At 45.0% G+C, this 17,500-nt stretch overlaps 1 protein-coding gene across 7 annotated transcripts in view; it reads right to left on the bottom strand.

Moving 5' to 3' along the window:
• The window catches only part of sh3bp2 (SH3-domain binding protein 2), a 69,817-nt gene that overhangs the window by 23,629 nt on the left and 28,688 nt on the right, over positions 1-17,500 (bottom strand). For 4 of the 7 annotated variants that reach the window (XR_014620230.1, XM_084324310.1, XM_084324311.1 and 1 more), the window contains exons 1-5: position 17,500; positions 15,616-15,755; positions 11,439-11,541; positions 2,766-2,883; positions 1,308-1,375 (exon numbers count right to left, since the gene is read on the bottom strand). The exon at position 17,500 is cut by the window's right edge and continues 138 nt beyond it. Coding sequence is in view for 6 of the 7 variants with exons in the window: in XM_084324310.1 (XP_084180436.1) it covers positions 1,308-1,375; positions 2,766-2,883; positions 11,439-11,541; positions 15,616-15,755; position 17,500 (430 nt within the window). In the remaining variant the exon portion in view is untranslated. The remainder of the gene's footprint in view (positions 1-1,307; positions 1,376-2,765; positions 2,884-11,438; positions 11,542-15,615; positions 15,756-17,499) is intronic. The other 3 variants (XM_084324313.1, XM_084324312.1, XM_084324315.1) reach the window with 1 other exon arrangement.

The raw sequence follows: 17,500 nt of genomic DNA, 5'->3' as shown, positions 1-17,500 counted from the left end.
GACCCCTCACACCCAGCACACCCCCTGTTTCAGCCCCTGCCCTCAGGTAGGCGCTTTAAGTCCATCCTTTCAAAAACCAACCGCTTCAAGGACAGCTTCTTCCCCACCGCCATCCGGACCCTGAACTCCCTTGGCCCCCCTCCCCCCCTCCCGCCCCCACACTAACCAAGCTCCTGACCGATGGACTAGATTCTTCTGTGTGTTTATGTTGTGCTGTGTTGTGCTGTGCTGTATTTATGTATTTATTGTGTCATGTTGTACTGTATTATGTATCCACCCTGGCCTGTACCGATCAAGAATACCATCAACCTGGTTGTGTGGCAATAAAGGAAACTTGAACTTGATGGCACCAACACCATTATCAAGTTTGCAGATGACACACTGGTGGTGGATCTCATCAAAAACAACGATGAGTTGAAGGTCCAGCATCTGGCAGCGTGGTGCGCCGACCTGGCCCTCAACACCAAGAAAACCAAGGAGCTCATTGTGGACTTCAAGAAGACTAAATTACATGCATGCCCCCGTCCATATCAACGAGGACCACCCTTGGATCAACACCTTGTCACTGGTCAAAAAGGCTCACCAGCACCTCTTCTTCCTGAGAAGACTGAGCAAAGCCCACCTGGCTCCTCAGATTCTGGTGAACTTTTACTGGTGCACTATAGAAAGCAGACTCACCAACTGCATCACAGTCTGGTACGGCAACTGCACTGCCTCAGACCGGAAAGCTAGGCTGGTAAAGCTATGCCTCCTAAAGTGTGCAAACGGAAGTACAGGAAGTACCGGCTACAGGCTTTCCGGTTTCGACAAAACAATTATAGAAACGTGTGAAGTGCACAATATTTCCTCGTTTAAGCCACTGCAACGGCTTTGCTTGAAGAATTGACTACATGACCGGGACGTTCTAGCTTATTTGCTGACAGGATTCTGGAAAAGTTTGGTCCGTTTGGAGGCACCTTCCAGGGGAAGTACATACACCGGAAATTCTAGCTCATTCACACTTTCGGCCGTAGTGCTTTACCAGTCTTTATCTCACTGAGGAGATAAAACTGGGGACGAGGTTACCGGAAAGCACTGCAGAGGGTGGTGAAAACCGCCCAACGCATCACAGATACAAAACAACTGTGTATTTTTATACTGTACACATTGATAAAAAATTTGTCTAAAAAAAAGTAAAAATACACTATGATATAATCCATTTTTGAGTAAAATATCACGTCATGAGAATACTATGAACTAGCTGTATTAGCCATAACAGTATTTAAATCTGAGGTCTCAGTCTAGTGTTTGTGTCCCTGCTGTCTCACCTCGGTATGTGGGACTCTCTCCTGTCGTTGTAGCGGTCGATCTCCCTGCGCAGGTGTCTCATCCATTTCTGGAAGACATCAGTGACAGGTGTGTGTGAGTGTGTGTATGTGTGTTGTGTGTTCATATATTTCTGCACGCATGTGTGTATGTATTGTGGCAGATATCATCCCCCGTCACATGGCTACGTGGAGGAAGGGAGATACTACTGCCACGGGCAGAGGAGAAAATGGTGGAGTTGATTGGGACTGATTGAATACACCTGTGCACCACGTGATCACCCACATCACACACACACACACACACACACACACACACACACACACACACACACACACACACACACACACACACACACACACACACACACACACACACACACACACACACACACACACACACACACACACACACACACACACACACATAGCATAACACCCTAGGAGAGACAGAGAAGAGTTAAGTGGAGGTGAGCCTGGAACGTGTTTTGACCCTGGACTATTCTATTGCCCATCAGACTTGTACTGCTGAACAATAAATATCATTTGTTTATTGGAATTGTGGTGGGTGTATATAGGGATTGTTTGTTTTGGTCCGTGTCGAACCTAAACACATCGTCACAGTATATTTGAATGTTTTTACGGTTTATATTTATGTACAATTGGTATATGTTTATGCATTATGTGTGTGTGTGTATGTATGTATATGTATATGGTTATGTGTATGTATTGTGACAAGCCTTGTGGTGTTCAGGCTCGACACGGACCAAAACCAACAATTCCAATGTCCACACAAGCACAATTTCAATAAACAAATGATATTTATTGAACAGCAGTACAAGTCCAATGGGCAATAGAGTAGTCATATACAGTAACAGTCCAGGGTCAAAACACGTTCCAGGTTCTCGTACAAAAAGGGAATGTTCAATACGCAGGGTTTGTTGTCCGGTCCAGGGTCAGTTTCACAAGGGGGTATCTCAGCCAGTCCAGGGTCCAGTAACACGAACACCTTCTCGCTCTAACCTCTCCTTCAAACTACCAATCACCTCACAAACTCAGTATCTCACACTCTCTCCACTCTCTCTGCTCCTTCCTCACCTCCACTCACCTCTTCTCTGTCTCTCCTAGGGTTTTATGCTATGTGTGTCTCTGTGTGTGTGTGTGTGTGTGTGTGTGGGATGTGGGTAATCACGTGGTGCACAGGTGTATCCCATCAGTCCTAATCAACTCCTCCATTCTCTCCTCTGCCTGTGGCAGTCGTATCTCCTTTCCTCCACGTAGCCATGTGACGGGGGATGATATCTGCCACAGTATTTATGTATGGACTGTATGTGTGTATACTGTATGTTTATGTGTGTACAGTTTATGTTTATGTATGTGTGTGTATGTGTATGTGTGTGTATATGTGTATATATGTGTGTGTGCATGTGTGTTTGTATGTATATGTCTGGTCATCCTCACCCTCCTCTCCTCCTCGCTGGCAGCAGATAAATACCATGTTCTGTGTTTCTTACTGAAGTGGATGATCTTAAAAGGAAAGACGTTACTGGAAGTGGTCTCCTCTGCAGCTCTCATCACCCTGACACACAACACACAGAGACACATTTTTATTTACTAGCCTTGCCAGCTTTCACATAGCTAATCTGTAGTGGGACAGTTTTAGTAAAGTAGGATTCTAGCGACCCTTTCATCCAATGGATATTCACTCTTAACTTATTGGCTGCCAGATAGTAGCCTTATCCTGTGGTAGCTACTGCCAAGCTGTAAACGATGAGAGTTAGTCACCTTGTTTGTAGAGTTAATCTATATTCTTCACTCTGTCATCTTTCTCTCCCATTACAGAAGCAGAGACCCTGACACTGGTAACGTCAAACCGTCCGACTACTTGCCAGCTGGACCAGCTACCCTCCCCACTCCTCCAGACCATAGCACCAGACATCCTCCCATTCCTAACTGCAACCATCAACTCCTCACTCAACTCGGGGGTGGTCCCCACCTCCCTAAAACAAGCCAGAGTCACGCCGCTCATAAAAAAACCAACCCTGAACCCTACCGTCATAGGCAACTACCGTCCTGTCTCTCTTCTCTCCTTCCTTTCTAAAACACTTGAACGTGCTGTATCCAACCAACTTACTGCTTATCTCTTACAGAATGACCTCCTAGACCCTAATCAGTCAGGCTTCAGGACTGGTCACTCCACAGAGACAGCCCTCATTGCGGTCACAGAGGCACTTCACTTAGCAAAAGCGAAAGGCCTCTCCTCTGTCCTGATTCTCCTAGATCTATCTGCAGCCTTCGACACAGTCAACCACCAGATCCTCCTTGCGGCCCTCGCAGGAATGGGAGTGGCTGGCTCTGCGCTGACATGGCTGTCATCATACCTCAATGACCGCTCCTACCAAGTGTCATGGAGAGGGACCCTGTCGGCCACCCGCCCCCTGCGGACGGGTGTCCCCCAGGGCTCGGTTTTAGGACCCCTTCTCTTCTCCCTCTACACTAAATCACTGGGTAACATTATCACGTCTCATGGCTTCTCCTACCATTGTTATGCCGACGATACTCAACTCTTCCTCTCCTTCCCTCCCTCAGATATCCACGTCTCTGAGCGGATCTCGGCCTGTCTGTCCGACATCTCAGCCTGGATGACGTCCAACCACCTCAAACTGAACCTAAGCAAAACAGAATTGCTCCACCTGCCGGCCAAATCCTCCCCCCTAACCGACCTTTCAATCACAGTCGAGAATACAGCTGTGACTGCGTCCCCGACCGCCAAGAACCTTGGTGTTGTCCTCGACGACCAGTTGAACTTCTCTGCTCACATCGCAGCGACGACCAGAACCTGCCGATTCCTCCTGAGCAACGTCAGAAGGATACGCCCCTTCCTGACAAAAGAAGCCACCCAACTCCTCGTCCAATCAACAGTCATCTCCCGCCTCGACTACTGCAATGCACTGCTCGCTGGCCTCCCGGCCACTGCCACTAAGCCTCTTCAACTCATTCAGAACGCAGCGGCCCGCCTGATCTCAAACCTACCGAAGTCGGCCCATGTCACCCCACTTCTTAGGGACCTGCACTGGCTCCCCATTGCTGCACGAATCCGCTTCAAGGCCCTCGACCTAGCATACCGTGCAGCAAAGGGAACCGCTCCCGCCTACCTCCGGTCAATGGTCTCTAACTACACACCCTCAAGACCCCTACGCTCTGCATCTTCTGGCCGCCTCAGACCTACTCCTATCCAAGCTCCGGGAGGGTCATCAAAGAGAAGTCGCCTATTCTCAGTCCTTGCCCCACAATGGTGGAATGAACTACCCACCCCAGTTAGGACAGCCGAATCACGTCCAATCTTTCACCGTCGACTAAAGACGCACTTCTTCAACCATTATCTGAATAAAAAAAAAAAAAAAACAATAAAAAAAAATCTAACCCTAACTAACCGTACTGTCATGCACTTGTCCTAATAAACTAACCTACACTGTAGCACTCAACACTTTGATGAACATTGTTGCTCAGCTGATAGAGTTGTGCCCTTCCTGATGGCTTGTCGTACAGAACTTGTAAGTCGCTTTGGATAAAAGCGTCAGCTAAATGACTAAATGTAAATGTAAAATGTATATTCTATATTATAGCCATGGATACAATACTATAGTCATTTGACATTGAGTTTCTTCCGGTCAAGATGCAAAAAAGAGATCATTTTTCCATCCATACATTTGCGTGTTATACCGTGGTGAATATAAGTATGGTTTTAGAGCGGTCTAGGGTAATTCATGAAATGCTGAGTTATAGCCCTATACGTCAATTCCATTGTAGGTGCTGCCGTTTCTTGCCTGAACCCGCTATTGTTCCGGAATCAAATCTACAATATAGGTATTATGTTCCATCATGAATGCAAGAAAGGGGGGGGGGGGGGTCGTTTCTGATTATTTGATTGTCAGTAACGGCATTCGCATTGAACACTAAAAACGGTTATCAGCCCGATCGGTACAAAAGCCTTACAGGATCAAGCTAAAATGTACGTCAAATCGCCCTTACCTGTGGCCAGGAGTAATCCAAAAAGAATATTCCAATTGTTTGATCACCATCTGGTATATCCAATGTCCATTTGCGTGACGGCATAATCTATCATAACATATGGATCGGGCATATTTGACGGGCTTCAATGTAACTGGGACAACGTTCGCCTCGCCCGAGAAGCAAAAATGAAACCCGAGACCTGGGGCCGTCCCACAGTCCAGGATACAATGTTATAGAAAGGGTGCTCGATAACGCCGTCTAGTGTGATGCGGCCGGTATTGCACCTAGGCATTCTCAATGCGATTCCCAATGTTAACCCCGAGTCAGTGGGCCTGTAATGAATAGAAATATAGAATAAAAGAAATAACGATCAAATAACGAGTATAATTGTCATTGGCGGGGAATGAGTTAAAGAACCACAGGAGTGGGAGGGGGGAGGAATGTCTGTCTGTCTGTCTGTCTGTCTGTCTGTCTGTCTGTCTGTCTGTCTGTCTGTCTGTCTGTCTGTCTGTCTGTCTGTCTGTCTGTCTGTCTGTCTGTCTGTCTGTCTGTCTAATGTCTAATGTCTTTGTGTTGTTTGTGATGTCTTTATTATTTTGAATTGGTATTTTTACTTTAAACATTTTATTTAGTATTTTTAGTCTAGGTTTATATATAACACATTTTTATTATTTATTATTGTTGTATCATTATTATTATTATTGTTGGTGTGTTATTATTGATATTGTTGATGTTGTGTTTTTGTTTTGTTGAAGTTTAAAATAAAGAAAATTGATTAAAAAAAAAGAAAAATGTATGGCAATGCAACATTTGGGACAGGAGGTCGATTTGATTGACGTTTGATTGGCATCCTAAAGTACCAAAATTCTAAATTGTAATGTATTGGACATTCTTTTTGTTGTTGTTGTTCACCTTCAAGTGCAGAGTGACATAACACACACATAGTAGGTACTTTTTCCAGGAATAATTTCTTTATACAGTATTATAATTTTTTTGGCATGGATAAATACTGTAGTGCACTGCAGACAAAATGTGTAAAAAACATTGGTAATTTCATGGGATTTAAAAAAATGCACTGATTGATGTTTTGGATGACATGGTTACATGGTGGATACTTGCTCCTCATTTCAAATAATCAAACTAGCATATTTAATTTAAGCATTGATGCACATGGGAAATCACTCATCTACTGGTTAGGCAAAGTAAAAGGGAGATATTAGGCTTACTAGGCTTCAGTCATGAGAGATATTAGGCTTTCCAGACTTCAGGCCAAGGGAGATATTAGGCTCATTAGGCTTCAGGCAAAGGGAGATATTAGGCTTATTAGGCTTCAGGACAAGGGAGATATTAGGCTTACTAGGCTTCAAGCAGGGCTACACTGTTACACATAGTGATTGGATTGCAGATATTTCTTGCTGAATTGAGGACAGGTTACACTGACAGGCAGCAGAGGTATAATAACATGCTTCTCCGCTTTGCTCTTATCAAAAGATATGTTATACTTCGTAATACAGTAGCTCTGCACTCTGCTCTATGGGATATTCGTGTCACCTAGCGTGACCTTGAAAGAATTCCGCTACTTGCACCTTTACTAGTCCGGCCACGCCCCCTTCCGCCCATATGCATATAAGCGAGGGGCGTGAGTCGTGACCGTACTCCGCCTTCCCAATTCTTTCACTTCAGGAAGTGTTTCGCTATACACACACGCAAGTGGCTTTTAGCTTAGTTATTCTCTGTGGTGGCTATTTTTCGGATCCCGAGGATGGCATCACCAACAATTTCCGTCGTGACCTCCTCTATGCGCCGCCGGGGTTCCCTAGTCCCATGTTCGTGGCGAGAGGGTGAGCCTCGGCGGCATGCAGGGCTGGGTGCGCACCGTCCGGAGATCGTTAAGCGCCCCTCTTCAGTAGGGATGGGAATCGAGAACCGGAACCGGTTGGGAACCGGTTCCTAATTGTCCAATTCATGGAATCGCATGCCTCCGTGACTATCGATTCCTCTTATCGATGCCATGTTTTCCCGACAGTTGCGCATTTGAAAACGATAACGTTAGCGCCACGCATGCAGCCATAGCAGACTATTTGATTCCTTCACTAGGAAAACCTAAATGAAAACGAATGCTTTCACTGTATAAATATTCTCCCATTTCATCCATTTTAGATGATCACAATAGACTGAGGCTGCAGCTAGTGGTTCTCGCGCACCTCAGGAAAATCCTTTCACACTAGCACAGCGGGGTGGGGGCTCAACAATAAATGACAATCAGAAATGTCACGTTGCATGTTGTTATTCTAACCAGCTTAGTTCTGTTGCATTTCCAATTTATTTATTTAAATTATAAATGTATCAGGAATCGATAAGGGAATCGATAAAGAATCGGATCGATAAGCAGAATCTATAATGGAATTGTATCAATAAAATCTTATCAATTCCCATCCCTACTCTTCAGTGAGGAGGCCCTCCGGCTCCGGCGTCCCCTCCAGGGATGACTTACGGTGCAAGCTCCCCGCTGCTGCTCGCTCCCGTCATTCGGTGGCGGGTGGTCGGGCGGTTCTACCAGCACTCCCTCCTCCCAACCTCCGCCGTTCGCTGTGGCAAACGGCGCCGAGTGTGGTGCTGCTCAGAAGCCGCAGAGCGCCCCTCCCTCGTGAGAGAGGTGGCTCCGGCGTCGACATCAAACGGACCCCCGACAAGAACGGGCGCGGTCTCTCTGATGGCAGACGTTTGCGGCTCTCCGGTTAGTGCACTGCAACCCTGCCCGAGCCCGACGGGGGCCCTACCCGACCCGACGGGTTCGGGCTGGGTAGGGCTTTGTTTTAAAATAAATAATTCGGACTCGGCCGGGCCGGGCAGCGCCCTCTTTTTTTATATTTTTTTTCCCGCACATGCTTTCACTTTCTTTTTTGCGCCAGCTGTCATCAGAGATCAGAGAGTCAGAGCCTTGTGTCTCTGAGTCGCGATGGATAAGTTAACAGATAGGGAATTAGGGAAAGGGAGAGCTTTTGAAAGTTCCCAATGCATCTGGGAAAGCTGCATTTTTGGAAACATTTGGATGTAATTACCGCAGGGAGAATTCGAGGACAGTAGAACAGTGCTGAAGACCGAAGTGGTTCAATAACTAGTTGGCGAACGTTTTAATAAGTTCTTGGCTGTAGCAGCTGGTTGGCGAAGTTGTGTTAACGTTATTCAACGCAAGACGTTTTTGTTGCTGATGTCAACAGCGTGGTGAGTCCTGATTTATTTTATATATAATTGGCTGCTGAGTTTTTTCTGTATACTTTTGTGTCATGATGACATTAATGTCTTAGTCTGTGTCTGCCAGTACCTCTGTATACTCGCGACATCGGATAGCATCCAAGCAGTTTTTGGACTGATTGTGACGAGGCACCGTGTTCAGTCTAACATGCATGCGTGCTGGGAAATGGAAATAGACGGCATTCGCGAAACAGGCTATAGGCCTATAATGCTTGTTAGTTTTCAGCGTGATATGAGTTATTTAGGTAGACCTATTGGACATTTTCGTTTTTGTTTATTTATTAAGTTCATATAAAACCGTGTTTCGAATATAAAAAAAATTCAAAAAAATGTAAATAATAAATTTTTAAGTCCAATATATATATATTTTTTTTCTGGCTTTCACTCGGGCTAGGGCTTAAAATGTTGCATTACAGTCGGGCTTATTGTCGGGCAGGGCCTGAACGTCATGGGCTCGGGCTGGGCACGGGCTTAATTTCAAGGCCCTTGCAGACCACTAGCCTGCTTGCTCCCGCCGTTGCTCCGGGTGGTGAAGCAGGCAGGGCAGGTATGCGGGCCGCGGGGTTCAAGTCTCCCGGTCTCTGCGGAAATGCTGGTGCCGGAGTGGACCCTACGCCCCCTACCAGCACATCCCAGAATGTTGCATGGAGGGGGCAGGGTTTCTGGGTTTTGTGGGGGCTCTTTCCTGTCGGAATTCGCCGACAGTATCAGCGACTGACCTGGGCGTGTTCTCAGGTGTTTATTGGAACAGCCTTGTAGGGCCAGTGCGCCCTGGCCTGTCCAACGGCATAAACAGCGTTTTATGCGGTTGGCCGGAAAGGAGGTTTTTTATCTCTACCGAGCGCCAGCTCACTAGGCAGCTCGAGGGCTCGTGTGCATCTCCGGGGGGAAATGACGGGGCAGATCAAGCGTCGACAGGGGGGTTTCACGCCCGTTAGGTGGGCCACCGGGAGCTGTGCGTTCACGTATACAGACCATCTTGGTGGCGCCTCCTGTGATGTTTTTGATCGACACATGTACCTATCCCCCTCTCCTTTGGAGAGGTGCGGCAGCGTGAAAGGGGCAGGCATCGGGGTTTAACGACCCGACCCCACGAGGTGTGGAAGCGGTAACACAGGCTTATGTTTTTCACGTACGTTCCCTGGTGGCGAGCGGGGCGCATGGTGGGTAGTCGCGGGCCCTTCTGTCCCGCGGTCTGCTCACCCTGTGCGTTTGTTGGGTGCTGTCCCCTCTTTCGCACAGTCGGTGTCCTGTTCCCCCCTGACCCCTCACTAGGGGGGGCCCAGACCCTACCCGGTGTTCTGATGGTTGTAGGGGACCTCAGCGGGTGCATTTGTCGGGCTCTCCGCCCTTCTCCGCTCCTACAGTATGTCCCATAGAGCAGAGCACAGAGCTATTACGAAATATAACGAAGGTTATCCTATAACCCTAGTTATATGAGTAATAGCGAGCGCTCTGCTCTCACTCAATTAGGACCCCTGTCTGTCTTCTTACCGAAGGTCAAGACTCGGGAAGGCGGAGAACGGTCACGCCCCTCGCTTATAAGCATATGGGCGGAAGGGGGCGTGGCCGGACAAGTAAGTGGGGGAAGTAGCGGAATTCTTTCAAGGTCAGGCTAGGTGACACAGGATATCCCATAGAACAGAGCGCTCGCTATTACTCATATAATTAGGGTTATAGGAGAACCTTCGTTTTCCAATCAGATTCATATTTGTCAAATAAAAAGATTAAACTCACATCCCAACACAGAATATCCATTATATTATAATTATAAGTCAAATAAAATAAGCTTGGGTTTGGACAGAGATCTCTTTGTAAAGTATGCCTTATGAGTCTGGAGCATGAATGAAATAGGTGTTGCAAGGCTAATATACAGTATATGCAACATACACTTACATCTACCGTATAGGCGTGTGGCCACATTCAGGGAGGGGTCACACACAGGGGTCTTACGCTTAGCATTGTATTTTATTCATATTACTTTTTTTAATCATGTCTACTCTATTTTATTATTAGTATTTTTGCACAATCGAGGCGGGCATGGCCACCTACATTTCACTGCATGTCTCGTGTATGTATGTGACAAATAAAACTCTTGAATCTCTTGAATCTTAAGACCCTATACTCCACGTTCACATAGTTCCACAAACTGTCACACCTTACAGCTGTGCTCAGTAAGCATGGGAGAAGACTCCTGTTGAGTCTGAGCAGCAAAACAGACCACATACTGCAGGGGTTCCCAAACTTTTCAGGCCGGGGCCCAGAAAATAAGGCGTCAGAGAGCCGCGGCCCAATGCACATTGTCTGTCTGTTTTTTTTTTTTTTTTTTTGTGCCAGGTGACCGATTTTTTAAGCCAAATATCACTTCAATCCTATTAAGTTAGTTCAAGTTAGTTATTCATTTATATGTGCTATTTATGAGAGGGCTAACTTGTTGCAAAATAATAATGATAATTATAATAGCCTCATTAAAATACTATTGTTGCTTCGGTTGTTTTCAGCGTTTTATGTGCATAATCTGTTATTTAGTTTGAAATGTTCGTTGAAATAAGTAGATTTTTCGTTTTTGTTTATTTATTAAGTTAATATAAAACCATATAGTCACATTTTAGAATACAATAGAAAATAATTTTAGAATACAACTAGAAACACTGTCCTGGCCTGCTTCTAAGTTCAGTGGCCTGACAAAAAAAATTAAAATAAAAAAATAAAAAATAAAAAAATAAAAAATTAAAAAAATGTTTTTTTTTTATTTTTTTTTATTTTTTTTTGTTTTTTTTTAATAATCTCGCGGCCCATCCGTGGCTGCTCGCGGCCCACCTTTGGGTCGCGACCCCGACTTTGGGAACCACTGACATACTGTACCTGTTGTAGCCGTTGAGAGAGAACGCCCCCTGTGGTGAAGGAGAGGTACTAGTCTTGAAGTAGTAGACACAGCCCTTATGGATGATGATGTATCGCAGAGGCCCTGCGACACAACAGAAACACATTCATTACATACAGCAGAAACATATTCATTACATACAGCAGAAATATATTCACTACAGACAGCAGAAACATATTCACTACAGACAGCAGAAACATATTCACTACAGACAGCAGAAACATATTCACTACAGACAGCAGAAACATATTCACTACAGACAGCAGAAACATATTCACTACAGACAGCAGAAACATATTCACTACATAAAGCAGAAACATATTCACTACATACAGCATAAACATATTCACTACAGACAGCAGAAACATATTCACTACAGACAGCATTTGAAGTAGGTAGTTGTGAAGAAGAGATGCTGGTGAGCTTTCTTGACCAGTGCTGAGGTGTTGAGAGTAGGGATGTCCGATATTATCGGTAAAATGTGATATCGGAAAATATCGGTATCGGTTTAAAAAAAGAAAAAAACAATAACAATATTTGTTATATATATATCCAGTGCAATTTGTAGTTACCTGAAATTATTCCGTTTTTTGGGGTGGGAAACCCTGCATATATCGGTATCGGTTGATATCGGTTGATATCGGTATCGCAAATTAAGAGTTGGACAATATCGGAATATCGGTATCGGTAAAAAAGCCAATATCGAGCATCCCTAGTTGAGAGTCCAAGAGAGGTCCTCGGAGATGTGTGACCAGGCACACAAAATAGGGTCTTGTTGAGCAGTCTTCCAAACCTTCAAAATAAGCCATCACTTGTACAAATCGGGCAGATACATTTACATCTATGTCTTATTAACAAAGATGATAACACAATAGCCCGTTTTGAGTTGCAGAGCTTCAATGGGGCTGTTGGCTGTTCTCTTAAGATGCATGCAGAGTAAGGACAATAATATAACTCTGGCCACGGTTCTGTCTTTGAATGCCATGAAGGCCTTCGATAGACTGGAATGGTCATATCTATGGATGGTACTGGAGGTTATGGGACTTGGAAAGAAATGTAGCCTATACATATGATTAAAGTACTTTATGCCTCACCGTCAGCAATGATAATGACAGGCAAAATATGCTTCCCACTCTTCCCACTCTGATTCCAGAAAGAAATTCACTTTTAGTGCTAACGTAATAATGGTACATAGGTCTAAACTTGAGTTGTAGAAAAACTTGTTACTCAGGTTTTTCTGTAGTAGTTAGCAGTCCAGAGGTAGTATTTCCCCAGAAGGTGGTATGGCTTACAAATCCAGACGGAGCCATAGCCTGAAGCCTTATGTAGTACATATCCAAATTTCATAAAGATCCATTCAGAAATTAGTGATTAGGAGTGATTTTGGTAAACTGTGTACAAAGAAAAACTCAGTTTTCTCATAGACTTCAATTCATTTGGCTTCCTGTTAAAGAATTTAGTTGTTCACCTAGATCCCTGATTCACACATCCCCACATGGGGTATCATTGGAAGCCACACTCATTGGCTACAACGATCCACAATCATTTTCGAGATCGGATCTAGATTTACGGAACTACTGCAGCCTGAGTCGGGAGTAGGGTTGGGCATCGTTTGGATTTGAATGATTCCGGTTCCGATTCCGATTCTCCATATCGATTCCTGTTCTAAACGATTCTCGCTTCCGATTCTTTGAGGTGCAGGTCAAAACAGGTCACAGCTTATTTCGCAGGAGATATATATATTTTTTTAAATATTAAAAAAATGTCATACTATTCACATTTTCAGTTGACTTGATACAGTTTAATTTGGTTGCTGTACTGTAACTAGGGCATTAATTAACAAAGTAAAATATGTTACTTCCGGTTCCAGAACCGGAAGTTAGGAACCGGTTCCTATTAGAACCGGTTTTCGGTGCCCAACCCTAGTCGGGAGTGGTATTTTGCGCAATACCGCATACTTTGCACAAGCCTCAAATACCGGCATGTAACTCGAGAACCGCTGAACGGATTTTGTCGGATTTTGTCGCTATCGACAGGCAACAAATAAGCCTTCAATTCGATATATATATATTGTATTACAAAATATGCACCCCGAGCCACTAGGGGTCGCCAAAGTGCCTGTTACAAAAGTCCGAAAAACGTCCCATATGTGGGACGTTGCAGATTAAGAGGTTGTGCCTGTGTCTTCCCATTCTTGTTGCGAGCTTGAGCCAGTTCGTAACAATATTTACAAGTCCTATTACGTTTTGCAAATAAGGAGACATATAGAGAACATTTCAAAGCACTCAAAATTGCCAATATCTCCATTTCGACTTATTTCTGAATCGCGCAACATTTTGGGGTTTTCTGAGGAATCATGAGCTCCTTAACAAGACGGCTGGATTAGCACACAGACTTCCGGGATGCTGGTGTTCAGGGTGAGGGTGGAGAAGGTGAGATTGTGATGGGTTAATGTCGAAGTCCTAGTTTCCCATGAGGTCACCAAGTTTGGAAATTTGTTTGGAGGGGATGGTGGTATTGAATGCGGAGCTGAAGTCTCACATGGGTATTGCTCTCATCCAGGTGGGATATGGCGGAATGTACTGTAGCATTGGTATCTGTCCAGTGAGGGTGAGAGGCCAGATTTGAGGTGAGCCAGGACCAGCCTCTCGAAGCACTTCACAGGGTGAGTACAACAGGGCGGAAGTCATTGAGGCTTGTGGCAGAGGAGTGTTTCGGCACTGGTGGAGGTGTTTTTACAGCATGCTGGGCTGTACAACTCTGAGCTAGTTGAAGATGTCAGTTAAGACTTCGGTCAGCTGCTCAGCACAGTTCCTGAGCACTCTGCCGGGGATGCCGTCAGGGCCAGCTGCCTTACATACATTAATCCTGCTCAGTGCGGGACACACATTGGTGGGGGAGAGAGTGAGGGGATGGAGGTTAGCAGGGAGAGCAGCCTTGATGGGTGCCTCCTGGTTGTCCCTGTCAAAGCAGGCATACAAGACTTGAGCTCATCAGGGAGGGAGGGGTCATACCCTATTCAGGTTAGCCCTGGCACCAGATCTAAAAGCGGCGTCACATGCCTTTAGCAGTATACAGACCTTTCTGTTCATTCACGGCTTCTGATTGGGGAATGTAATGATCTGTTTAAGGGCGGTGACACTGTTGATGTTGGAGTTAATGTAATCCACAACAGAGGAGGTGTAGGAGACAATATCAGTGTGAGAGTCCAGGGTGGCCTGGGTGGCAAACATACTCCAGTCTGTGTGTTGATACCGGTGCAGCAGCTGAGAGTCTGCCCCCTCAGGCCATAATTGTTACTGTTCTAACTGAGGGATTCACACATTTGTAATTGTGGGGTGTAATTACATGAAAAGCAAAGAGAGACTGACATTCTGCTCTTCCTCCAAAGCTTGTAGTTATCTGTTCTCTGTTATTCCACTGGTATCAGACAATCCCATCAATATCTGTTAACATGAACTGCAGTAGTCTTTAGCCATAAACCAGATAACTACCCAACCCTGTAATATAATCAACATGTCTGGAGGTGGTCTATACCAGTGGTTCCCAAATTGGGGTCTGGGGACCCCCAGTGGTCCTCGAGGGGTTTCCTGAGAAATGGGAAATAGTTTAATATGATGAGAGGGAAATTGATTGTGTGTTTATACCAACAAATGTGCTTTAGGATTCTCCTTGGACTACTGTATGTAACAATGAAGTAATGTTCTCCATCAGTCACTCCACAGCTGGCCACTTCAAGCACCATCTGTAACAGGTGCCCCAATGAGCCATAACAGAGGAGCACCATTTGGCAGCCCTAATGTGCCATAATAGAGGAAATAATAATAATAATTAATAGTAAATAATACAATTTGAAGACAGAGACTAGTGGTCATCAGAGTTTCAACCTGTCTATCTGGAGCTAGTATGAGGAACAGCATGAATTGTTCTGAGAAAGGATTCTACCTATTAACATCATCATTCTTCCTGCATGTACCTCACCTCCCCTCTTCCCCAATTCTGGTATGACACCTGAATGTCCCTAAGGGGATCAATAAATACTTGACTAGACTGGTAATTAAGAAAGAGGGATAGTCCACATATCAGAACTATCCCTTTAACCGTGTCCAATAGTCCAGTGGAGTCCTGAGCTGTCTGCCTCTGTTTCTATCAACTCACACTTTAAGAGGCTGAACTGGCTGCCTCCCTTCTTGTGGAGGTACCCTGACGTAGACACGCCCCCTGGCATGGTGAGAAGGTTCTGGGCCCCGATGGCACGCATGGGCAGCGGCCAGCACACCTCTGGAGATGCCATGGTTCTACAGGAGAGAAGAGGAGAGAACAGGAGGTCAGGAGGTAAGGGGCGACACCAGTGGCCTAAAGGTTAGAGAAGTGGGCTTGTGACCGGAAGGTCACCAGTTTGTTCCCCCCACACCAGCAGGAAAAATATAGGTGTGGAAGTGAATGAATAACGCTCTCCCATCCCTCAATACCAACCGGTAAAGTCAGACACTTAAAGCTGCAGTAGGCAACTTCTGAGAAATTAGTAAGAGTGGGTTTACCTGCCCAGCAGAAATAGAACAAGCTCTGCATCACTTTTTAAGCCCAGGCATGCACATCAAAGGTTTTCCACAGATGCAGATTTAAGCTGAATCTTTCAAAGAAAATAATAAAAACACATTTCCTAGCCTCTGATCGGCAGGTGGTTTTTGGCCTAAAACCACCACTGTATTCCTCCTCAAGAAGTACACACAACATGCAAAACCACCTGCTGTTCAGAGGCTGGGAAATCTTGCTAATTTCTCAGAAGTTGCCTACTGCAGCTTTCACTGCTCAGGTGGCCAACAGTGTCAGACTGTGGTTGTACTGGGCAACTCAGGTGTGAATAATGTAACTGTGTGGTGTGTGAAGCAGGTTGTTGCTGAAAAAGAGCTGATCTGTGCTCAGCAAACCTGCCCTGTATAAATAAAGGTAAAAATGATTAATTAATAAAAACATTTTAAGTATAGAGAAGTTTGACACATTTCCTGTCTTGTGTAATCATCCAGAAGGCACACAGGCAAGTATACGCAAACTGTGATCTGTAATCGCCTCTGAATCACTAGCTGCGATTGTTCCACCTACTACTGAATTATTTTCAGGGTCTGGTGCTGCTGCCCTGATTCATGTTTTCTCTGGGTTGGAGCTTCAACTGGGCCAATCAATGTACGTTACTAGAGCCTATTTGTACTGCACCTATCAGCTCTGAATAGCAGAATAATAACACCTGAATTAAACCAGACTGGAAGCGCTTTGAAGTGAAACTAATGAAGTGAAATGGATTGCAGGCAAATAATATAGAAAGAGTAAAGGAGTGAAAACACAAAGAGTTTGATATAGATGTTGATTAACTATATTATTCAGCACTAGCTTGTGCGTACCTGTCAGAGCATCCTTGACACTGAATTTAGGTTAGGAAAAGGACAGTGTGCACATACATTAATAATTTGTAGTAAACAAGAAGGCTGCACCAGATTTACCAAGAAGCTCATTTCCATTTGTAGTCCTAGGCAGTAAACAAATAGACAAAACAGTCATACAGTCATATACTGTAAAAGTACAAAGAATACAAAATACAAGAATACAGTCGTAAAAAGCTCTCTCTCCACCTTCCCGGAAGGTGCTACAGTACCTTCCATCCCTGTCCATAGAGTAACATTTACTGTGGAAGAAGGAAGAAGAATCTTTACATATACCAGGAATTTGTTCTCTGCATTTAACCCATGCTAACTATTTACTGTAGGAGCTGTGATCAGCCACAGTCCAGCATCCATGGAAAAACTCCAGTTGTAATTCCAGTGCCGCGGTCAAGAACAATGTCAGGAGTCTGTGCCGAGCATACATCTGTTACGGTGTGGGAGGAAACAGGAGTAGCCGGAGGAAATCCCAAGCGAACGCAGGGAGAACAGACAAACTCGGCACAGAAAGCCCTCCTCCCCAGTGGGGCTTGAACACATGGATCTTCTCGCTGTGAGGCAGCAGTGCTAACCACTGTGCCACTGTCTAAAGTCTAAAGCCTCCTACC

Source organism: Notolepis coatsorum (genome assembly GCF_963971535.1).
Source record: "Notolepis coatsorum genome assembly, chromosome: 11".
NCBI classification, from domain to species: domain Eukaryota; kingdom Metazoa; phylum Chordata; class Actinopteri; order Aulopiformes; family Paralepididae; genus Notolepis; species Notolepis coatsorum.
This window is presented reverse-complemented; position numbering and strand designations above follow the sequence as displayed.